Here is a 24,851-nt window from a genome sequence, read left to right on the forward strand (position 1 = left end):
ACAGGAATAGGAGCCAAGCCACTGTCAAGTTTGCCTTTACCTCTAGAGCCCGAAGCTCATCTCATGCATCTCTCATCAAAGGCCAAAAGAGCTTAGTGGGATTACATCTTTGAACAGCACTCAGGCTACTGAACCATGAGTGGAGCGTGCGTCTGAATAACGGCTTGCTTTTCTGCCATCATCTGGTGCTTCTGTGCTCCTGGGGTGCAGTTCAGGCCAAGGGCACCTCAATTCTTCTCCGTCCTCAGAAATCAAGTCTCCAGAGTAAAGAAAGTCACTTCTCAGAGATATATATAAATATAAACACACACAGATCGTTGCCCTGCTGCTAGTGTGACGAATGTTATCACACTAGTCCTTCAGACTTGCACACACACGCATGGGCAGACACTCATGATGAAAAGTTCTCCCCTCTCAATCGACCTGGCTAGAAAAGGTCAGGCTTGTATTTTCACCTAGAGCCCTGACTTGTCAGACAGACAAAGCTGACCATCACTCACTCACTTACTCACTCAACCTGTCATCATCTCTTCATCTCTATTTTGCAGTAACCACTGCTTCATTCGTAACCTCTACAGAGCCCAGCTCACCTGGCTTCAATAATCGCAGCTTTCTTTTGTTCCTGAAGATAATTTAACACTATGTATCTATGTATAGAGGCCTCGTCTGTGCCTGTGTGTGGTTTTTACTCACAAAGTCTTGCCGGATGTCGTTGAAGTCCTTGCCGTATTTCTCCAGTGCCTCCTCAAACAGGTTTGCCTCTGAGGAGCTCCACTCCTCCATCTCGTCCCTACAGAGCACTGGGCCACCCTGAGGCACCAGAACACTCAGTGCACTCGAGAGGTCGTAGCCATGCCGATGAAGCGTGTCCATAGCGTGGAACTACATATAAACAGCACAAGACAAGGACAGAGAGCAGGATCCAGAGAGAGAATTAATGGAGTCTCTGCTATTCTGGATAAGAACAGAAGACAGACTTTGAGAGCTGTGAGACAGGGTGCTGTACCAGTGTGATGTCCCGTGACGCCGCTGCAGCACTCATGTGTAAGCTGGGCTGTCTGACGGAGCTGCTGCAATCCAGAGCGCGAGCAAAGGTGCCCACCGCCCTGCACACAAAATAATACCATCATCACACAATCTAATCTTCCAAATAATACATCAATCACCACAGGCAGTAAAGTCCCACTCTGTGTAATACACTGCATTAGCCACATACTGTGTGTATGTACACATGTATTATAAACACTGAATAATTTTACAAAATGAAAATGTAGACACAGTTGAGACACAGATGTATAATTTTAAATGGCAATGTCAGGAGTATATGACTGAAATGGAACAGCAAGGTTAAAATGAACCAAGAAAGTGCATACATACCGAGCTACTACCAGAAATTGGTCTATCTGCTTATTGGTCAGAGGGCATTCTGGGTCCCACATCCTCACTTCTAGCTTGGACTGGTCCCGGTCATCTGCTTCTCCTGATTGGGAGAGAGAAAAAGTTTCACTTATTCATTTCATTTTCAGGTGTAGCAGCTGGTTCATTTTATGGGATGGTGAAAAACTCAGAACCGGCACAGCAGCAGCCTGAGTCAGCTTCATTTGCAATACTTAAAAAATCATTCTGTATGGCGAGAACCAGAGCACATTTTCTTGTTAGGAAGAGTGACTTAATCAAACCTGAAGCTCAATACACCTGCAGTCACTGTGGAAACAGGAGTAATTCATTAATTAGAATGATTTGCCACAAGGTAATGGATTTAAAAATATTAATGTTGTTGTAATATCATTCATCATTGCTATTATTCTAAAAACGTAATTGGATGACAATTCAATGGCTGATTAGACCTACAGGCTGAATACATTACTGGGTTAAACAGCAGCTTTGCAAACTGGTGTTCCCACATTTAAAAACATTTATTTTCCATTGAATATTTTCTCCAATGTCAGTCTCTTTTCTTTCAGCTAAACCTAAGAATCAGTTACTAACCACAGCAGATCTTTGCATCAACCCTCTACAGTGCGGGTCCGTCATTCACTTTTTCCTCTCTGAAACTCATCATGCTGTGGCATCCCAAGACTTGAGAGGCAAAACGATCAAAACACAAACATCATTTCTATCACAGTATTTTCAGGCAGCAACCTGCTGAAGCAGAGCCAGGGCAGGGATAGATGGTGTGATTCGAATACAAGTCAGTCAATTTCTTCTAGCAGGTCAACCGCCACAAAGACAAGACAAGGTGAGATTCACTGCCCTCCTCTTCAGGCTTGATGCATGAAACTAAACTCAGTTCACTTCAGTTCCACAGTGAAATTGTTCACAATCCAAACGTGAATGCAGGACTCATGACAAATGAGACATGTAGAGGCTGTTTCCATCAGCATAGGAGGCAAGCAGTAAAGGGTCTACTGATACGCCAATGAAAACATTGAATGTGTAGAAATGGCACCCAATAGCAGAACAAGCTACTGGTGAGAAATTGTACAGCATAAATAATTCACAAGTCAATCAATCATTCTTTCCAGCAGTAATCACTCACCTCTATTGTACGGTCTGCAACAATTATTAAAGCTTACCCATTCAGGGCACCTTTGGCTTAAACACTATGGACATTTTATTTGCTATGCATTTGAGCTTCACTAATCTCCCTACCATATTGCAATTTATTTGACATCAGTCTGATCTGTCTGAAGACTGACAAGCATAAGGCAAGAAAATGCATGTCATTAAAATATTTGCTCCTCCTTTTCTGCCATGATTGTGCTGTTTTCACAGCTAGGGTGCAAAGATGATCTCCATGTTAAAAGCACACAGACATGTTTTCCCACCCAGACAGTGAAGAGCTTTTTTAATCAGATAAGCAAATACCTTTAATGAGTTTGTTTAACTCTAATATTTAATAGGACAAGCCAAGAGTTGTTCAGATCATTGCATGGGGGACATAATCAGAGAAGAAGAGTTTCGAGTAGGGAGGTGAAGTCAAAGACCGTCAGAAGAGCAATTTCACACTTGGCTGGTTGTAGCTGCAGATACTGTAATCTACACGGTTCTTTTTGTGATGCACCAGTGGCCACAAATCAAGCTTATCGCAACATTTTGCAGTCGCAAATACACACCACCACCCTTAACAGCCACCTCCCTCCCCAGTGCCAGGGAAGAAGTTCCAGTATGAAAGCCAATAGAGTGAAAACAACTTGCTACAGCTGCAAAATTGCAACAAACTCTAATATAATAACAGAGACTCTGGGGTTATCGATCAGTTTGACATAAGGCACATTATTTGTGAAATGTATGCATACTAATATTTCTACATAGAACATAATAAATCAATAAATAAAATTTGCATGATTATAAATTGCATAAAACAAATAATATTCTTATAAATGTAGCATGACTCTTAACCACCCATTTGCAGAACATGTTTATGAGACACACCTTGTCTGCTCTGCAACTGTTCGGTCCATTAAACTGAAATTGACTGACAATATGTGCCATGACCCCTTTTTTTTCCTGATATCTTTGTATACTTTGTGTGGGTTTATGAACCAGAAACAGCCATAATTCATTTATTCACAACCATGTTCCAATATCTCTTAATCCTTTTGAATTAGAGACTGTTTGCAATACTGTGCCTTTCAGACTGATAAGATAAATGAGCTCAGTTCCGACTGTCCAGAATTCACAATGTACTCTAACTGAAACACTCTTGATTACTGCAGAATGAATTGGCGGAGCTAAACTGCGGTAGGCTGAACAGGCAGATATGTAAAGGAGTTGGTTCTCATGACTTCAGAGAAGCAATGAACTCAAAACAGACTGTTTTGCAGCAATGTTTTCATCTGTGTATAAACTGGGCAGTGAAGGGCACATATTGAAACTTTAATGCAACATTATGTAGCAATGTTACCATTCAATAGCAGCTTCAACTGTATATTGACTTGTAATAGGAAGAATGATGTTGCAGTCATTGGCACTCCAGGCCGGAACACTCCTACTGCCCTATGTAACTTGGATGAAGCTTTCTTGCGAGAACCATTAAACGCTGCATAACGTCATTTGTGTTAAATTGTGTTATTATTTACTGCATCGCTCCACAGTTTCTTTCAGGTGTCGGTTCTGTATCTCTCAGCTTGTAATTAGGGGATGCTTAAAGCACAATTTGTATTTACTGCAATGGAATTAAAGTGAACATTCCCCACCTGTAGGGGGAGCCCAGGAGGAAAAAATATAAATTTTACATTTTAGCATAATGCTGCTTTAAATGTTTACATATTACTACTTTGTTTCTTTATAAAAAAAGGCAAGGGACATTCTCTGGGGCTCTTTAAAGCATGCTGTATGTCATATGTTTGTTTATGTAATGCCATCTGGAGGTATAGAATGTATATGACTGCAGCAGCTATGTGAATACAAGTGAGAAAATGGCATTTTCTAGCTCCTACTGGCAGATACTGAACATGTTCTACTGTTTTGATGAAAGCATGGTTGTTAGTGATGCAGATTTATTCATTTAGTTTACACTAACAAATTTAAACAAAAAATGACCCTGACATTTTATGAAGCTGCAAGTATAAAACTAAAAGACTGAGATTGTCAGCAGGTGGTGTATGCAAGCCAGATCTTGCCTGTGATCAGCTTACCTTCCTGTAGCATATCAGGGACATCAGCCTGAAAGCGGGGGCCGACACGTATCTCCCCCTTGTCTGCCAGCAGAGTCTTTTGTGTGGGGTCATACACCAGCGAGTAAAAAAAGGTGTCCTGAGACAGAAATGGGAAGAAAAAGACAGAGAATGAAAAACTGGGAAAACAGCAGCTGATTTGACCTGTTTTGTTCATTCTGTAAGTTATAATGAATGCAGAAACATGGTTTAGTCTACTCTTTTAAATAAATCTGTGTACAAGAGCCAGTGTCCAAATACCTCTTTGTCCAGATAGGAGAGTACAGACTCTGTCTCGTTCAAGAGGGCCACGCTGCACTTCCCCCTGAGAAAGGGACATACACCAGTTTTCAGAATCACAGACTGAAACATGCCCTGTACTTCTCTACCCTATACACAGCCCTGCCACCCTCCTTACAGGCCTCAGCACAGCAGGGGGAGGAGGGTAATGTGAGGTGCAAGATTACTGAAAAAAGTGTGAGTGTGTGAAAGAGACGAGACAAGAGTGAAAAAGGTGAGAAAAGAGAAAGAGGTGCGAGGTGATAAGGGAAGATTATGAGTCCCCATTCTGCTTCTACAATGGAGTAAACGCGTATCCATGGATGCAGCCTCCAATATCTGCAGTACAGAAATCTCTGTATTACGTCTTCTTGGCTCTGGCAATCCACAAGAAATCAAGTACTCATGCATCAGTTAAAAGCCCGTCATGATAACTAAATTTTCCTCAAAGAAAAGAAAAAGAAAAACAAAATCTACAACCTAGAAGAAAGACCGGCAAGAATAGGGTGACATTTCCCTTTCTTTAGAGGCCAATGCCAATCTAGGAGCAAACAGCGGGTCTCAGCTAACACCCAGCTCACGCTGACTGCTCTTGATTAAAAGCTCAGACTTAGCTCCATGCCGCTAACGCATTTATCGCTGAAGCCTCTGAGGAACTGGCAGCTGGAGAACAGCAGCTATGGAGGTTATAGGTGGCGAGTGAACACTGGCAACCTATCTCAGATGGTCCAAACTTAATCACAGCAACTCCTCCACATGGTGGCCATATGCTGACAATGTACACAATCATTACAAGTGAGCTGGTGTGAACGTATGTCCGCTTACCTGATATGTGTGGCAGGGAGCGATTCATACTGACGAGACAGAAAGAGCTCTCTGTGTCGGAGCTGGTGTTTCTGTTTCTCACTGAGCTCTGGCTCTGAAGGGCTCTCCTTCTCCTCCTCCAAGTCCTCTGCGCACACACAGACACAGTATTAGACCAAAACAATGTGCCAAATATTCAGTTTATTCATCAGACTGTTATGACAGAATATTAGAGAGAATATGTATCTACACTCTTAAAAATGAAAGTGCTTCTTCTTGTTGCTTTGAGCGAGGGCATAGAAGAACCACTTTTGGTTCCAATGAAGAACTGTGTCGGTCAAAAAATTAACCTTTGCATCATTTGAAGGTTCTCTAGACCTCATAAGTTCATATATACACGCACACACACCTTATGAAAAAAATTTTATGTAATCAAATGTAATCTATGCAATCACTCAAAGAACTATTTGAAGCACCTTTATTTTTCTGAGTGAAAAATGATAAAACAGCAGTAATGGAGGCAAGCCCCGTCTTCAAAATACACAAAAGCTAATGACATAGATGGATATAAACAACCATAAAACATTCATTTTAAATGGAAATGAGTAATGATCAGAAGACTTTGTTTTAATTCAACTGATTAAAAAAGATAATACAAAATTAGGTAATAATAAGTAATAATAGTAATATTATTACTTATTATAATTATTATACCACAAACAAAAATAGGACATAGGCCAGTGATTACTGCACTGAATTAGTTGATTAATCACCCTGACTAATGATTAAAGTGACAAAGTTATTAACACAAGTCAAGTCGAGTCTGATCATGTTATCACCATCACATTTTCACTACAGTACTTTCACATTTAATATACGTCTCCCACTGTTAATCTAAGCGAAATGGCGTGTCCAAATACAGCACAGTTAAAATGCTGCAGTGCAAAACTGTCCATTAAGTCAATATCCAAAGGCAAGCCATGTTGAGTAAAGTTTAAACGAAGCAAGCCTTTTAAAAAAAGCATTCCAGAGATGCCAAAGTACTCAGTCTGGCTCGTCAACATCAATTTTTAAGTGGTCTTAGCCCCGTGAAACATGGATTAGAAAACCCCAGCAACCAATTATGGCTGTCTGGTATTAACAACTCTTCTGAGATCACAGGGCCCCTGCTGACACACAGACCCTTGACAACCTTCACGCTCTACATTCATATACCATTTGTCTACACACTTTTATAATTGAAAAGTAGTAAAACACAACCTACTGCATGTTTTAGACTAATGCTAAAACACCAGATTTGTTCATAACAAAAAGAATATGAATGTGTACAGTTTCTTTTTTTTTATTTTTATATACACTCAAATTTTCCATGACGTTTAGGTCATGGGACGGTAAAGGCCATTCCAAAAGCTTCAGTTAATGTCTTTTCTGGGAGTCCATGGTGGATTCTGAAGGAGTATTATCCCGTTTTAAAAGTCATCCTCGTTCCAACTTCACCCTTTTCACAGATGGCATGACATTTGCATCCAGGATCTGCTGGTATTATGTGGAATACCATCCCACACACACAATTGTGACATAGCCACTGGTGGCAACACAATCCCCCAAAGCATGACAGATCCACCCACATGCTTCACTGTTGGCAAGGTGTTCTTTTCATGAAATACATTTTTTTTTACCTTTGCTGATTGTGGCCAGGTTTGAGTTGTTTTGTTTGTTAAGAGAAGTAGCGATGTACTGTTTTACTGTGAAGACACCCCTGCACAAATATGACCTGTGTGCAAGAGTATTCCAAAAAAAAAAAAAAAAAAAAAACCCTATCCTGCACCCTCACCACAAATGCCCGTCTTCATATGAGCACCTAAACAAGACTGACGCGTTTAGGAAATTAGTTCTGTGGACAGATGATGTTAAAATGAAACTTTGAGCAAAGATATGTGTCGAGAAAAACATGCAGAATTTCATTAAAAGAACACCTCCCCAACTGAGTGGATCGACCACGCTTCAGGCTTGTGTTGCAGCCAGTGGCACGGGGAATATTTCACTTGCATCGCATTCACTTGATTTATTTAATTAAATACCAGAGAATTCTGGAAGCAACAAGCACACCGTCAGTAAAAGGCTAAAGGGGAAGAGAAAATGTTTCCAACAGTAGGATGAGGATCCTCAACATGATTCAAAATCCACAATGGACTACCTCAAGAGGTGCTAGCTGCGGGGTTTGCCATGGCCCTCATAACCCCCTGACCTAAACATAATGAGAAATATGTGGCTAGCTCTCAAAAGAGCAGCACATGCAAGAAGCCTGGAGAATCTCACAGAACCAGAAACCTTTTGAAAGGAAGAATGGGTAAACATTCTTCAAACAAGAACTGAAAGATTGTAAGGTGGCTAGAAAAAATATTAAAGAAATATTTCAGAGATCAGTTCATCTTCTGCTCATGTAACTATTCGCATTAACAAAAAAGCATAACCAGGGTACCCAAACACTCACATTCCACTGTATATACACTGATCAGCCATTAAAACCAAACGTCTAAAACTGCATAGGTTCCCCTTGCTGGGCCAAAACAGCTCCGACCCATCGAGGCCTGGCCTGCACAAGACGTCTGAAGGTCTCCTGTGGTATCTGGCCCAAAGACTAATGTTAGCAGCAGATCCTTTAAGTACTGTATGTTGTAAGGTGGGGCCTGCACAAGCATCAATTAGTCTAGGGTGCCCATGAGCCCATGTCCTTTCTCGGAGCACATTTGTTAGGAACTGACTGCTGCATACCACAAAAAACTCCACAAGACCTGTCTGATGTTTTGGAGATGCTCTGACCAAGTCACAAGTCTGACCAGCAATCTAGCAATTTAGCCCTTGACAGGGTGGCCTGCCCATTCTTCCTGTTTCCAACTGAGGCAAAAACTGACTGTTCAATTGCTGCCTAAAATGTACATCCCACCCCTTGACAGGTGCAACTGTAACCAGAAAATCTAACGTTATTTACTTCATTTGTCAGTGGGTTACCATGCAAATGAACGCACTTAAAGATCGGATGATACACTGTTTTTGTTAAAGCATGCTCCTGAATAAAACACATGCTCATACACTGCCACCAAACACTACATAGTTTCACACACTCTCACTTACTCGCATGCTTGTCTGCCAGCTGGATGAGGCTCTGTGAGATGTCCCTTCTCCTGTAGAAACAGACCACCTTCGCCTCCACATTGCCACTCGCCGTCTGAAAGCAGTCAGGAGACTGGGTCACCATCAGGTCACATCATCACACTTAAATGCACACTGTCTCGTCCCTTACACCAGTTTCATTAGCAAAAGAATAGACCTGGCAATCAGGCATGTACACATCAACAGAACATAAAACCATCTATGTTAAACTATATTAGCATTATTCAAGACATAATTATTATTATTATTATTATTATTATAACAATAATAATAAAAAAACAAAACACATAACAGGCATGTGTTAATAGAGCTGCCTAATAAGTCATACTGCTTGCTACTGTAAGCTTTACAGACTTGTAAACTGTCTGAGGACCCTTAGAAATCATGCATGATTTCAGCTGCCTGTAAGAGAAGTGGGCTTGGGCCTGAAAAAGGTGCTGGTTCAATCACCAGGAGTAGCACCCATGGGTTAGGTGCCTTACTCAAGAATTACCCAGAATGCCCTGGGGACAGAACTAGCAACCTTCTGGCTGCTGAGGTGTCTGCCCAAAGCTCTGAATGTGTGTTCTCACTGCCTTAATCACTAGTGTGTGTATGTGTTTTCACTGCAACAGATGGGTTAAATGCAGAGTGCAATGGCCTAAAGGAAATTTCAGAACTGACAATACTGAGCACAGGTCAGTAAGTAAGGGTGTTTCAATGACAGGAGGGGGAAGAAAAATCTCCACAGACTGCCTTGCCGAGTGTTGTTTGGTGTGGTTTAGTGGTTCAGGTCAGTTTGGCAGTATTGTGAGGTAAAGCACATCATTATCACAAAAAGTATAATAATTAAGCCAGTATACTGTCCGTCTGGTGTCTTTACACACTTAACTTCCTTTGAGAGAAATCTCACATAGGTCAAGACTCAGTTTTGTGATTGCACTATAGCCCAATGAAAATGACCAAATCCATACTCCATCCTTTAGTTAATTAAAGCATAATTCCCCAAAAAAACACTTGTCATTTTGCCCATTAAAACCATCACAGCACTGGACAACTAATGGTGACGTCCGCCTGCCTGCATGCAGAACAGACCAAGCGAAACCACAGTAACAGCCTGCGCTGTAAGCTAATTAAATCTGCTGGACAAGTGAATCCAGAGTTTTGACAGACATGCCAAAAGATAAAAGTTAAATCAAGATGATGTGGACTGACCCAGATACTGCAGTGGGCAGCGTATTTTACTGATACCAGCAAGTATTTTAAAAAATCTTTTTGAATTTATGGCAATAAAATGAGATTACTGTTGATTGAAAAATACAACATTTCAAGTGGAGTGACCTGCACGGACACAGACGTCATTTAGCCAATTAACAAAAGGGGGAAGATAAAAAAAGAAATGGAATTGTATCAGGACCCTGACAGTGGACAGTATGTCATAAGGCTGTAAACGAAATCAGTCGTCAGAGCAAATTATAATCTGTTTTCTGATGTTTTGAGTCAACTGAGCATTGTTGTTCCACTACAGTAAGAGTGTGTATGGGATTTACTGAATGTATAAGCAAATGGAGAGGAATAATTATACTGTGCACATACAGCTAGAGGCAAGGTACAGGTGTGCGCCAAGTAACCTTTCTGTTGCCGCGGGAACGACAGTTTTAACACCTGCTGCTGTATATCCTATTACAGACACTTCATGCACAAACATGAACACGTTAAGAAAAAATACATTTCTCATTGGAAACTAATATGAATGGGATGAACATTTGGAATTAGTTCATTTTAGCAGCCTAAGAACTGAGACCCCATATTCTTCTCTCTAAAACAGAGCAGAATCTAAAGATTGGGGAGAACCGGCTGAAGTTACCTCTGGGTTCTCAGGCACTCACTCAGCATGTGTGAATGCATTCACAGTGTTGAAGGCAGGATTATTGTTGATCAAATCTGAATAAAGACCTTCGAAACGATGACCTGTAGGCTATCCCACTTTTGCTGTGCACCAATCAAAGCAAAAAGCTGTAGCTGTTTACACAACTCATCTAAATGGTAATCTTTATCATTTTTCCCTCATCACCTAAATTTGAAGCATGTTTTCTTTGCTCAGTGGCAGATTACAAGCAAGAAGTTCTCAGGCAGCAAAGAAATACTTTGTGGAGTCCTTATAAACAGCTCATTCAACATTCCCTACAACCAGTAAGTAATTTTCTAAGAGGTGAGGTGGCTTAGTTTCTGTTTTCTCGTTCAAAACCCACAACAGCTACTTTCCATCCTCCCCATAGAGCTGTACCTTATTCAGTTCCTCTATTCTCCGGATCAGATAAGGGTTGCTTGAAGAATTCTCAAAAAAGACATAATCTGCAACAACAACAAAAAGAGAGATGGCATTTAATTTTGCACTGCCTGCTTATCAATCCAAAAAGCAACAATCACAACATTAGGTCACACCTGTAAACAAGAAAGTATGCAGAGGAAAAAGTGACTGTTTATGTACACATTGCTTCTTATTGAGTGGAACAGTACAGTGAAAGCCCCCTTAAAGCTTCAGAATTCATAGCAGACCTCAGTAAAATAATACAGTCTTGCCTAAATGAAGCTCATGAATCATCCCAAAACTACACAGAGTACAGTGTGCACAGACAGGACTTTGTGGTCGAGCACTGACTAAAATCAGAAAGACAAAACGTCCTGTTTTGCGATATTAAAAAAAGATAACCTTCTGAGAAAACCACCTCATCCGCACATTGTTTATCGTGTGAAATGGTGATTTTAGTCATACTTATTAACTGCACTCATCTCGTTTCGATACCTATAAACCCCCATTATGCAAAAGAGAAGAGGGTTATTTATTACCACAGGGTTCCTTTCAATTATTGACTCCAGGCTAATCTATGGTGTGTTGTCCCTAAAGCATTAAGGTAGAAAAATGATATTTAAAAACAATACTAATAATACTAGATACTTAACCTTGATGTCATGCCTCTAAACTGAGGGACTGATTTATTAAATAGAAGGAATGACTTAATAGATAGACAGATAGATAGACAGACTGTTAGGCAGGGTGCTAGGACGATAGTCAGACAGACAGATAGGTAAACTGCTAGACAGACTGTTAGGCAGATAGCTAAATAGACAAACTGCTAGGCAGACTGCTAGACAGACAGACTGCTGAGAAGATAGACAGAGACAGATAGATAGATGGGCAGACTGCTAAATAGACAAACCGCTAGGCAGACAGACAGACTGCTAGACAGACAAACAGACTGCTAGACAGACAAACTGCTAGGCAGACAGACAAACTGCTAGGCAGACTGCTAGATAGACAGACTACTAAGAAGATAGACAGACAGATAGATAGATGGCAGACTGCTAAATAGACAGACTGCTAGGCAGGCAGACAGACTGCTAGACAAACAAACTGCTAGGCAGACAGACTGTTAGGCAGACTGCTAGATAGACAAACTGCTAGGCAGACAGACTGTTAGGCAGACTGCTAGACAGACAAACTGCTAGGCAGACAGACAGACTGCTAGGCAGACGGACTGCTAGGCAGACTGCTAGATAGACAAACTGCTAGGCAGACAGACTGCTAGGCAGACAGACAGACTGCTAGGCAGACGGACTGCTAGGCAGACAGACAGACTGCTAGGCAGACTGCTAGATAGACGGGCTGCTAGGCAGACTGCTAGATAGACGGGCTGCTAGGCAGACGGACTGCTAGATAGACAAACTGCTAGGCAGACAGACAGACTGCTAGGCAGACAAACTGCTAGGCAGACAGACAGACTGCTAGGCAGACAAACTTCTAGGCAGACGGACAGACTGCTAGGCAGACTGCTAGATAGACAAACTGCTAGGCAAATACTGCTAAATAGATAGACTGCTAGGCAGACAGACAGACTGCTAAATGGACTGATCTAATCTTAATCCTAAAGAAAAACGTCTAACGTTACAGAAGCATAAAAACCATCGCAAAACAAGAGCAGATCAAATAAAACCTTACATTTTAACACAGAGATAGAAATACAATAAAGCAGAAAAATGAAATTACAAAATAGAAGAAATATAAAGTGGGAGCAGCTTGTTAAATTGAGAAAACATTTATTAAACCGAGGTCTCTAAATATTAATTTTACCTTGTTACTATAGGGGCTCCGTATCAACGCTAATAACACAGGCCCGTCCATCACATTCCGATACACTGAGCCTAATTGGGGGCTTTAATGCGCAGTTTGGGACGTTGTAGGAGTTTAGAGTTTACATCTCAAACCGGACTAGAAAAGGAGGATCGTTTGTCACATTTAAGCTTCTGCCTCGTTTTCTTCTTTCCACAGCTTCATCGACGCCATGAAACAATGTCGGCCAGCCTGGCAGAGCTAGCTAATGTACTATTTGGTAGCCGGCTAATTGCACTAAACGGTGATGCCAAAATATTAAGGCGGACTTAAAGCGCCTGACTGGCGAGAAATGGGACAAAATGCAGATGTGACCAGTGCAAAGGTGATAGCAGAGCTTCATTCATGGTGAAGGAAAGTCTGTAGCGTTAAATAAAATCGATCAGGATGGTTCGGTGGTGGTTAATGTTAACGATGCGTCGAGGTGAGCACGGAGGCTGTAAAATGCTAACTTAGCTTAAGGATCCAGAACTAATGGATGTGAGCCAAGCAGAGGTGAAATGGTCACAAAGAAATACTACAGCGCCCTGCAAAACACGGCACACTGTCTCAAATCTCTCACACGGAGACCCAGTTTGCTTGCAGGATGGGCGAATTTATGAGAAACCATTTTTGGACTGTTCCCCAGGCGTCTGATAACCAGATTAGCTGATTGAGGTGTTTCTGGTGCAGCTAGCTAGCTATGCTATCGCTCCCGCAGAGGTGACGCGATCCAGGTCCGGAGAGTGAAAATCCACTCCAGGATTTTGCTCCAACTGCCTGGGCAGCTGAGCTGCGCTCAGCTGCCCAGGCAGTTGGAGCAAAATCCTGGAGTGGATTTTCACTCTCCGGACCTGGATCGCCAACCACCGCTCTCCCGCTAGCATGCTACTACGACTACGAGAGTTTAGAGGCCTGACCCACATCAATCCCCAAAATATCCCCCCCAAATCCTCATCGACCCCTTTCAAACACATCTACTGAATGTCCGACTCCTTGTAAAGTGCTCCGGTGTTCGTGTTCCGCTGAAGTAACGCTTAAACTCCCCATCGCAGAAGAAGTGTGCTGGCCGTGTTTTGGCTAGCAGAAATATCAGACTGACATACCTCCGACCCGGTACATGTTGGCCGCCATTTCTGCCCTCCCGGAGTGTTAAAAAACCAGACCATAAACTAAAAAAATAAATAAATGCCTAAAAAAAAAACGTGTATGTTGTATAACTAATAAAAACGATATATGCTGGTGCAGAAGTGGGGGGTGAACCACGAGATGAGCGGGAGACTACTTTCTGTTCCCCCCTCTTTTTTTTTCAGTGTTTTTTGTTGAGGAGCCCCCCTCCTAAGATTCACAGTACAATACAGTAACTCAGAGGAGAGAGGGAGGGAGAGGAGCTTCCTCATGAGGGAGGAGGAGGAGGAGAGTGGGTGGAGGGGAGGGGAAGGGAGGGGAAGGGACAGGAGGGGAGGAGAGAGACGTACTGCTCACTCTGTTTGGGTTTAAAGCAGCAATATGTAGCATTTTGCCTTAAAATACCAGCTTAAAAATCCCGTTGGTGCTCCACTGACCTGTAATAGGGAGAACAGGGTCTCTATCAATGCTGTCCCGGGCTCGGCACGCCAGAAACGGCAGAGAAGCGGGCACGAAGGACGATGTTTGCGAGAACTGTGTAACGCTGCCTAAGCCGATCATATTTGTGTTAAATCTTGTAAATAGTTTATTTTTTAATAGTTAATAAATGTTTATAAATAGTGTATAAATGTTATTCAACCACCTCTGAGCACATGATTCACTTTTGGTTGTGGTTCTGTATCTATCAGCTTGTAAACTACACGAGAAAAGCGTGTCCTGTAGTGGGTGGAGTTGCCAGTTGCACTTTCCGACTGTAGGGGGAGCACAGGAGCAAGAAATGCCAATTGTGGCATAAGACTGCTTTAATACTGGAGAAACGAGTAAACCAGGACATACTAGCACCTTCTCAAACTGTAGGCATGTTTATTTTAGGGGGATTTCAGAATGCAGAGCCAGCAACTTTACACTTTGCCATTGAATTAGGATTTGAACACATATTATTATGATTATTAATCATATTATTAACGTTGTAATTTAATAAGCTTGCAGCACACAGACATCCCACAACAATAATAATAATGAAGGTTGTCAACATACTAGCAGACTAGCACAACCACACCTTCTCAAACTGTAGGCACGTTTATTTTAGGGCGATTTCAGAATGCAGAGGCAGCAAACTTTACATTTTGCCATTGAATTAGGATTTGAACACATATTATTATGATTATTAATAATAATAATATTATAATGTAATAAGTTTGCAGCACACAGACATCCCAGCACAATAATAATCTATCAACTAAAGGGTGTCAGAAAATTAGGGGTGAGCAATATGTCTGTTTTCTGTCCTTTAAAGTAATACCAAGGCTAGTGTGCGTTGGGATGCCTTGGTCAAACCTATACCAGTAACCTAAAGTAATTCTTTGTTATTTATTTTACAGTGAAAAGAGGTAACTGGAGATTTCTCTAATAGTATAATTAGTAGTATTTAAAAGGTTTTTAGTCCAATTGTCCAATATAAGCCTATATGAAACTGTTCATGATGCATATGATCATTGCTAATTGTGCTCCATGAATAATAATGGGTGTTCACTAATTAAAGTGGTCTAATATTAGGCCTAGTAAATATCTAAATCTGGGTCTGTGTCTACATCCCTTTCCTACATGCTAATCTGATGTTTATTTTGACATTGCTCCAGTTTCACTCCAGTTTTACAGGGGGGGGGATAAACTTCCCAAACTGTTTAATGACACAAACGAGGTGTTTTGTGTTGCGGGTCGATTCCTGAGTATCGAGGCTTCAGTGTCGATCCGCCCAGCTCAACAGCTTTGCGGGACACGCGTGCGTAAAAGTGCGTAACGGGACTGGAGTCTCGCCGCCGTGACATCAGCACACGAACTGCCCCCTATTCAGGGGGGCTGGAGTTCAGATGGGGAGGCAACTCGCGGCAGCTAGTTCTGCTGCTCCTCCTGGCTGCAAACTCGCAGCAGCAGCAGTAGCAGGTCTTCTGTTGGGAATACACGCAGGCGGAGAGGGGGAAGCCACAGCAGCGCGTCCGGGAACGACCCGCGCACCACTGCGCTCTCCACGTTGCGCGGAGAAAAATACAACTATGCTTCCCAAAACCCCCAAATTCGCTCTTTTGTCACCTAAAAACAGGTGAGTAGCCACTGCCTCCCACTCCTCCTCTTCCCCCCTTTCCTCCCCCTTTCTCCCTCCTCCTCGCGCAACCAGAAGATGAAGTTTGGCAAGAACATATGCATCCTGAACGTCGGCGGGACCAAGTACGCCTTCACGCGGGAGGTGATCCGGGACTTTCCGCTGCGCAGGGTGAGCCGCCTGCACAGCTGCTCGTCCGAGAAGGAGGTGCTGGAGGTGTGCGACGACTACGACCGCGAGAGGAATGAGTTCTTCTTCGACAGGCACTCGGAGGCGTTCGTCTTCATCATGCTGTACGTGCGCTCTGGCAAGCTGCGCTTCGTGCCGCGGATGTGCGAGCTGTCCTTCTACAACGAGATGCTCTACTGGGGTCTCGAGAGCTCCCACTTGGAGTTCTGCTGCCAGCGGCGACTGGACGACAGGATGTCCGACACGTACACGTGCTTCTCCGAGGAGGAGCTGGTGGGCGCGGACGAGGACGAGATCCGGCGCGCGGACGCGGACGCGGCGGAGGACGAGGCGGAGGAGGAGACGCGCTCCTGGCTGGCCAGGATGAGGAGGACCTTCGAGGAACCCGCGTCCTCCGTGGCCGCGCAGGTGCTCGCCTCCGTCTCCGTCATCTTCGTCATCATCTCCATGGTCATCCTGTGCGCGAGCACCCTGCCGGACTGGGACACGGCGAAGAATAACACGGTGGAGGAGCACAGGTGAGTGGAAATGTATAGACATACGTGTGTGTGTGTGTGTGTGTGTGTGTGTGTGTGTGTGTGTGTGTTGTCTGAAGGAACATGCATAGTCCACAGCATGGCATATTTTATCCACACTGTTAAGTTTCCAAAATATACACCTGTGACTCTCCTTACGAGTACAGTCACTTACCTGTTGAGAGTTCAACGACTCAATGTTTTTGCTTCATTGAATTAAAAAGGCAGGAACTGGGTTTGACAGATAACCAGGATGGGCTACTTAGGTGGCTGACAGCTTGGCACCTGCAGTCCATTCAGTTTAAATGACAGGCTGGTCAGTAAGACGCAGGACAGTATGAGGTTTACAAACCACTGAACATAAACATAAGAAAACCTATGTGCACTAATAGTACTACTGCAGTAGTGCCTTCAGTATTTTAGCTTTAAACGATCTGACCACTTCACTATGATGGTGTTCCCTTAACCAAATGGTTCCACCACAGAGAGCAGAGAGGTGACATGTGCTTGGTGTCATCCAGAAAGACATAGACAGATAGAAAGATAGATATTCAGCATTACAAATCAATGTGCTTTAAAGGCTTATTTAAGAGATGCCATAGAAGAATCACTCCTGGGTCCACAACGAACCACTGTTGTAAAAGAGGTGTGTGAGAAGCACCTTCATATGGGTAAAGAACCTTTACATTTGAAAGGTTCTTCATACTCACATCGCGTCTCATTTACAAACCAGGTTCCTTCTGGAACCAGAAGTGGTTCTTCTGAGGCAGTGCAACCCTTTGAAGCACTTTTTTTTAAGAGTGCAAAAGCAGCGTTGGAAGGGGACCTCGCTCTCCCTCTCTCTTTTTCTCTCTGCCTCTCTCTCTCTCTCTCTCTCTCTCTCTCTCTCTCTCTCTCTCTGCCAATGTCCCGTCTCTCTGTTCATATCTGTGCCCCAGATTGTGACATGTTCTGGTTTATTTTACAGACCCACAAACTTTGCTCTCCTTCTCCCTGTCCTCCTCTTCCTCACCAAGATGGTGAGCTGTGTATAGAAAGAAATCAGGTCATTAGTGCCAGTCAGTGTTTACTGTTTCTTCTATGGAAGGTGTTTAACGGTGGGCTGCTGTGCTGAAAAAAAAATACACAACCAGTAATAAAGTAGCTAAAATCCAGGCTGTGAATGGTTTGATTCTGTTCGTAATGACGTGTCCCCCCCCCTCCCCCCACCGACCAACAGGCGTCACTATAAATGATTTTTGAGAATCCATGATATGATAATAGATCAAATCAGCCTGGGAGAGAACATCACACTCGTCTACACCAGTCACTGTCATAGGAAAGAAAAACAGATCACACAGATTACACACTGCTGTCAGATGCAGATCTTGGAAGCAGTATCCACCATTAGAAGGCAGTAGTATCCACTTTCTCCACTGGGAAAATATTTCAGATATTCATTCACTGTGCTTTAAGCCATCTCACAGCAGCTTTAGGGCCAATCTGAGGAGCTCATGTCATTGTTATGGTTTCTTCTTCTATTTTCGAATCCATTATCTACCATTTATCTACCAACATTACATTGCACTCATCACAACATGATAATTGGTCCAGCTAAATTGGGACAGAAGCAGGCGTCAACCACAGACTACTAAATCAACCAAGCAAAGCAACACAAACCCCTCTGAGCTTTACTTTAGGCATACTTTGAGGTTTTGATTGTTTTTATGGATTTTACTTTGCGTAGAGGGTGGATGTCATCAGCTGTTCTGTTTTCTTTGTTTGCATGAAATGCTCAGATGGTGCCTTTTGTATGCAGAGACTCCAAGATGTGCACTGAGTGGTCTCAAATCCACCTTCCTTCAAGTGTTGCTCTTTTCGTTGACTGATGTTTCTCCTCCATTGTTTCCAGCCTCACGGGGGCTGGCATCTGTCTGCTTTCTACTGGTGTCTCTGGAAATGTTTATGTTGTCCTCATGCTTAAATCCTGTGCATTCTTGAGTCCATTTCTTTCACAGAGGTCAGGTATGTGTTAATGTGTGTTTATGAGGTGATAGTAAGGGAAAGGAGTAAAGGCACTGAGGTTTGTCGTGCATGGGAATCAGAAAACTGCCATAAATGCCAGAGACTGAGCGGTGAGTTCTAATCACATTTATTTGTCAGCTCATGTGAAAATTGGAATAATATACAGTAGAGTTATATAGAAAGACATGTGAGTGCTTTCCAAAATGTCAAAATGTGAAACAAATGGAGATATAACCCAGCCAACATGCTCACGTAGGGCTCACATGGGCGGAAGATGGGCTAGATGGGTTCCAGGTGGGTTCAAGATGTGCATGGGCTCTCAGTGCGTTCATACATACTTTTTTACTGGGACCCAGTTGGGCCATATTCCCAAATGGACCCTATTGTAACAGCCAAGCTTAATTTCATGTGAGTCCCATCTAGGCCTCATGTTCTGTGTACAGCACAAATGGGGCCCAGGCTAAACCAGTCATGGTCCCATCACTGACTGGTGCGCATCCATATGTGGAGCCAACATGGAACCCGATGACAAAACGTTCTGTTTTCCAGTTGGGCTACCCACACCGGCCCACATGGACATGTTAGGTGGGAAGGTTTTTGCATGACACCAACAATACAATACATACAGTATTTAAGATGGGTTTACTATGTCTCATCCTCACTCTGATATCTGTGTGAGACTTTCTTACACTCTGGCATTTCTGAGCAGCCTTACACACACCCTGTCTAAATACACCATACGTCAACTATTCTCATAGTAAGGCATAGTAAGTGTGCATTTCCACCTTACTGCTGGTCTCTGTCCTTTGTTTTCTTTATGTGTTTTGTCCCACGGTACATGTCGGTCTAGTGACCAGTAAAATAACTGTAACGTTTGAAAGTCTGAAAAGACAGAGGGACAATTTCATAAGCTGCAAATGAGTCTGACTTGATCATTCAGAATAACATGTAAAATACACCCATGTAGCCCTTCAGCTGCATCAAGTTTTCCTTCTGTATAGCTGCCCAAGACCAGCAGACTGTCAAACAACTACCTACATTATCTGCATGAGGCCATTTACACTTCTTAAAGCTCTGTAGAAGGTCATTAGGGTAGAAATGACTGCATGGTTGCATTCTAGACACCATAAATGTGTAAGAAGGGTAAGTCAAAATTTCAGAATCACCCAAATATCTGTAAGAAGCTTAAGGTCAGTTTCTTGAACACAGATTAAGCCTCGTTTTGGACTAAATTGCAATGCTAAAGGTGAATTACCATCACTATAGGCTTATGCCTAATCTAGGTTTGGAATATTGGCCTCTAATCTACTACTATGTTTTAGACCCATTGGTCTAATATATCATGGTAATGATGAAATCAATCTAAGCATTTTGCTGATATTTGGGGTTTTTTTACTTTTGGGTAGCTCTTTATGCTAATTTCGAAGTATATAAAACATAAATCACACAATGATGCTAAAACCTAGAATAGCTGTTTGTGTGTTACCTGTCTGAGGTCATAGCTGTTTGCTCACTCCTTTTTTTTACCTTCCACCTTTTTTCTTTCAGGATCATTGAAGCAGTATGCATTGGCTGGTTCACTGCTGAGTGCATAGTGCGTTTCATTGTCTCGCGGGACAAGTGTGAGTTTGTGCGTCGGCCACTGAACATCATTGACCTTCTGGCCATCACACCTTACTACGTGTCCGTTGCTATGACGGCTCTGACCGGGGAGAACCCACAGCTGCAGCGGGCAGGTGTGACCCTGCGCGTGCTGCGGATGATGCGCATCTTCTGGCTAATCAAATTGGCGCGGCACTTTCTGGGTCTGCAGACGCTGGGGCTGACACTGCGCAGGTGCTACCGCGAGATGGTTATGCTCCTGGTGTTTGTGTGCGTGGCCATGGCGATCTTCAGTGCCCTGGCCCAGCTTCTGGAGCATGGACTGGACCTGGAGACCAGCAACGAGGACTACGCCAGCATCCCGGCGGCTTGTTGGTGGGTTATTATCTCCATGACGACTGTCGGCTATGGAGACATGTATCCCATCACCATGCCGGGGCGCGTGCTGGGTGGCGTGTGTGTCGTGAGTGGCATTGTGCTCCTGGCTCTCCCCATTACCTTTATCTACCACAGCTTTGTGCAGTGCTACCACGAGCTCAAATTCCGCTCAGCACGCTGCGTGCGAAGTCTCTCCGCTGAGTTTCTCAACTGACTGTCAGTTATTGATTTTCGCCCAGGCCACTTCGGCCCTCGGCCCAGCTCCGTTGCCCATCACCTGGTCTCTGCTCGCCTCTACTGTGCCTTTGTTTTAAGACCCTGAACAGGCTCCTGCTTTAGAAGCTCAGCTACACAGTGTAAGGAACATTACTTGTGCTGAGGACATTGCTCCTTTCAAATGCAGTTTTTGACCTATCGAACTCTAACAATAACAAGTACCTCTAAAAAACTGGGACGCATGCACTTTCTCATTCCATCAAACTGGATGATCCAAGCACACAGTCCAAAGGAACTAGACAAGCCAATGTTTGCATTGTGACCCCACACGGATGGAAACTAATGAACCTGATCCAAAGAGACAGCATTTCCTGTGTTTGGTGCCGTTCGAAAAGGGAAAACTGAGGAAACAGCCGGCACCAGATGGCATGGCTGTCTATAAGGGGTGCCTGGCAAGGCTTTCAGGTCTTGACAGTTCTCCAGACCATAGCCGGCCTTCACTCAAGCGCCCTGGTCTGGCTCCACATGCAGAAACGCTCTGTTCCCATGGAGAGATTTCTCCAGCTCGTTAGATCATTAATTCAGTTCAATTTGGCTTTGAAAACTCGCCAAATATGAGGGGCAAAAAACCATGGGAGGAGAGCGAAGGGCCTAAAGGAAAAGGCAGGGATTTGGAAACTAAAATATTTGAAGTAACAGAAACAAACAGTAATGGAGATATTTTTTTTAATCCAGCGACACACATTGACCTAGTGGAGACAGTTGGGCCTTAGATATTTATCTTTTCTTATAAGCAAAATGCAGCTGTGTAATTGAAAGTAATAGTACAGACACATCTTAAAGGTTTACTTCCCTAACTCCTAGAAACAAAACATCAGCTGTTCTGCTACACAGGGATGGAGCTGCCACCTGCCCGTATCTCTGGGAATATGAGTGTGCAAACCAAGAGGTGTTAACTAAATTGATTAGCAAACACCTCACCCACACACTCAACAGTAGGAGGGCTGTCACTCTCCTCCCCCTTCACTGTAAGCAGAGCAAGCACAAAAGCGATGGATGGGCTCCTTGAGCGTTCCGTAGTTTAGGTGATTTGAATGAGGTATAATAACAACATTCAGCAACCCCAGCCAAGCACAGCTTATGATTATTAGTCAGACCACCTTTTTTAGTGCAGTGCAAGTAGAAAACAGTTACAGCATCTAATCGAAAGGTTGCATCTATAGACTTGTTGACTTGACAATATTATCAAATGCATTGTGAGAAAAAAAAGAATGAATGTGTGCCTCTAGAAGCCTGCTCCCTTCTTAGTGCCACACTTAGTGGCTTTTGTTTAGCTTTAACTCTCACACCTGTGCAGGAAACCCTTATATGTATTGTACAGTATTGCTTGGTGATGCAATACAATGTACAAAAAATGTGAAATTACAACAATACTGGGAGGAGGGATCTTGCACAGGTGTGATACGGTTAATGTTGAGCATCCCCCCCACGTTCAATATTTTTTTATATTACATGCTGCTTTGTAACTGTGAAGCTATGACTATTGCAAAAGTGTAATTAAATGCTTTCTGTTTATGGCTGTTTATGGTAGATCACAACAGGTAAGGCTGAAACTATAACTATATTGCGTGACAAACATGTGCATACCTGCCCTCTACCGATCAAAATATTTGTACAAATATTTTATATTTAGCATCCACTTTTGGCAGGCTTTAATGCAGAAATATTTCAACCTGAAAGAAAATAAAGTGATGCTTTCCCATATTTGCATGACACATGTCAGTTCTTCCATTTACACTCTTCCAACTCCCACTCTCAGATTTTTTAGAGGAATGTTTTTTTCTACATGATTTAGCAAATGACACCCTTTATGGGTCGGGAGGGTGGGCAGAGAGCTGAATGGACAGTATAGTATAAGATAACGTTTGTGATAAATGCTTGATAATTATGGACGAAATGGGAAAGCATTAAGACTTGAGCCACTTTGACGAGAACCAAAATGTTATAGCTAGAAGGTTGGGTCAGAGAATCTCCAAAACATCAGGCAGGTCGTATGTTTTTTTTCTGGTGTGCAGTGGTCACTACCTACTAAAAGTGTTCCAAGAAAGGACAAACTGTAAACTGGCGACGTGGTCATTGGCATCTAAGGCTCGTTGATGTGATTCATATGAGCCCCACATAAACAATTTACAAAACCTAATAGATGTGCCAATGTCTTGGTGCCAGATACCGCAGGACACTCTTGGTATATTAATCAACTAGAATTTATAAACAATATAATATAATACATTGCAAATTCCAAAATACCCAACATTAAAATCATTGAATGCAGTGTTCATTTATGACCGAGTAGGAAATTACATTTATTTATGTGCATATTTTAAGCAACAAACAACTTACAAACATTTTACAAAAATATACTGTATGATATAAAATACTAGGTTCAAATACAGTTCAGTTTATACTATGATTCGCATATAGACCTACATGTATGTGTACTTATGGTAAATTATATCATTTTTATAAATTTCAAGGTTAATTCACAATCTGTCTTTATTGTGTGTGTATGTGTGTGTGTGTGTGTGTGTGTGTGTGTGTGTGTGTGTGAAAACATTTGAAAAATGTCAGCTGTCGAGCAGAAAACACATTGCTCTCAGCTGCACTCCCTGCTCTCCCTTATTGCACACCCATGGTATAAGACTTGCAACATGACTCAGACAACTGAGAAAACAGCAGTGGACTTTTAGTTGCACCTCCATATCTTTCTAAATACATCTATCATAAAGGTTGTTAGGGGCTGTTCTGCTGTTTTGGGCCTAAGCACAGTGCTACAGTACAGTACAGTATAGTACAACTACTACTCAGCTCTGTACGAAGTGGAAGTGATTTTAGTCAGTGATATAATTTAGATAATTAGTGTATAGTGTAGTATGGATTTCCCATTGTATTTATGTAATTACGTATCTGAGGAGATATGATGACACCTGACACCAAGTTCGAGTCGTGTTTTATTCTCTTTTAATTTACTTTCATTTTATCTCCATTAGAGTCATTATTTCAGTAAATGGACCTGAGAACAGTTTAAAGGTGCCCTAGAACAGTTTAAAGGTGCCCTAGACATGTCATAGTCTACAGTGAATCACTAAGAAGAAAATCCAGCATAAACAAACCAGAGCTGTAAAACTGACCAATTACAAAACCCCAAACTGTGATGTAACAGTCTTGGCTCATTTAATTTAATCAGTCTTGGCTAATTTCATTTCAATCACCCCCAAAATGTACATGTACTCAGCCCTCATGTAGCAAAAACCTTTCAAAACCTAAAACTTTGACACAGTAAAGCGCAACGACCACCTCGGAGGAATATGGCGTTGTTGATTCTTGCAGACACAGATACAGTCTTTCCCACATGTCTTTGCATTAGTAACCCTGGAGAGCAGCACATCACTTTAGTTTTGTTATAGGTACAATGTTCTTGTTACAGTGTTAAACCAAAGCTGTGCTGTGCTGTACTGTGCTATGTGGCTTCTGAGCCCTGTGGTGATGTAAACCAGCCAATCACTAAAAAGCTCATCAATTTATTTATGAGCCCACTATAAAAGGATAAAATAGCAAGTTTAATTCTGAGGTAAAATATAAGATTGTAAAACCGCATCTGGGCATTTTTTACCCCA

General features: G+C 42.5%; 2 protein-coding genes across 4 annotated transcripts in view; one reads left to right on the plus strand and one right to left on the minus strand.

Moving 5' to 3' along the window:
• Positions 1-14,404, minus strand: part of mta3 (metastasis associated 1 family, member 3) — a 33,753-nt gene extending 19,349 nt beyond the window's left edge. For all 3 annotated transcript variants that reach the window (XM_072668188.1, XM_072668187.1, XM_072668189.1), the window contains exons 1-9: positions 14,151-14,404; positions 11,182-11,249; positions 8,877-8,970; positions 5,763-5,889; positions 4,920-4,983; positions 4,641-4,758; positions 1,378-1,480; positions 1,007-1,106; positions 694-882 (exon numbers count right to left, since the gene is read on the minus strand). In XM_072668188.1, the coding sequence (XP_072524289.1) occupies positions 694-882; positions 1,007-1,106; positions 1,378-1,480; positions 4,641-4,758; positions 4,920-4,983; positions 5,763-5,889; positions 8,877-8,970; positions 11,182-11,249; positions 14,151-14,178 (891 nt within the window). In that variant the 5' untranslated portion in view covers positions 14,179-14,404. The remainder of the gene's footprint in view (positions 1-693; positions 883-1,006; positions 1,107-1,377; positions 1,481-4,640; positions 4,759-4,919; positions 4,984-5,762; positions 5,890-8,876; positions 8,971-11,181; positions 11,250-14,150) is intronic.
• A 1,581-nt stretch (positions 14,405-15,985) lies between these two features.
• Positions 15,986-22,941, plus strand: kcng3 (potassium voltage-gated channel, subfamily G, member 3). Its single transcript, XM_072667185.1, has 2 exons — positions 15,986-16,980; positions 20,530-22,941. The coding sequence occupies exons 1-2, from the start codon at positions 16,352-16,354 to the stop codon at positions 21,173-21,175; spliced, it is 1,275 nt and encodes a 424-aa protein (XP_072523286.1). The 5' UTR covers positions 15,986-16,351; the 3' UTR covers positions 21,176-22,941.
• The last annotated feature ends 1,910 nt before the right edge of the window (positions 22,942-24,851 follow it).

This window comes from Salminus brasiliensis, chromosome 22, assembly GCF_030463535.1.
Source record: "Salminus brasiliensis chromosome 22, fSalBra1.hap2, whole genome shotgun sequence".
In the NCBI taxonomy this organism is placed as follows: domain Eukaryota; kingdom Metazoa; phylum Chordata; class Actinopteri; order Characiformes; family Bryconidae; genus Salminus; species Salminus brasiliensis.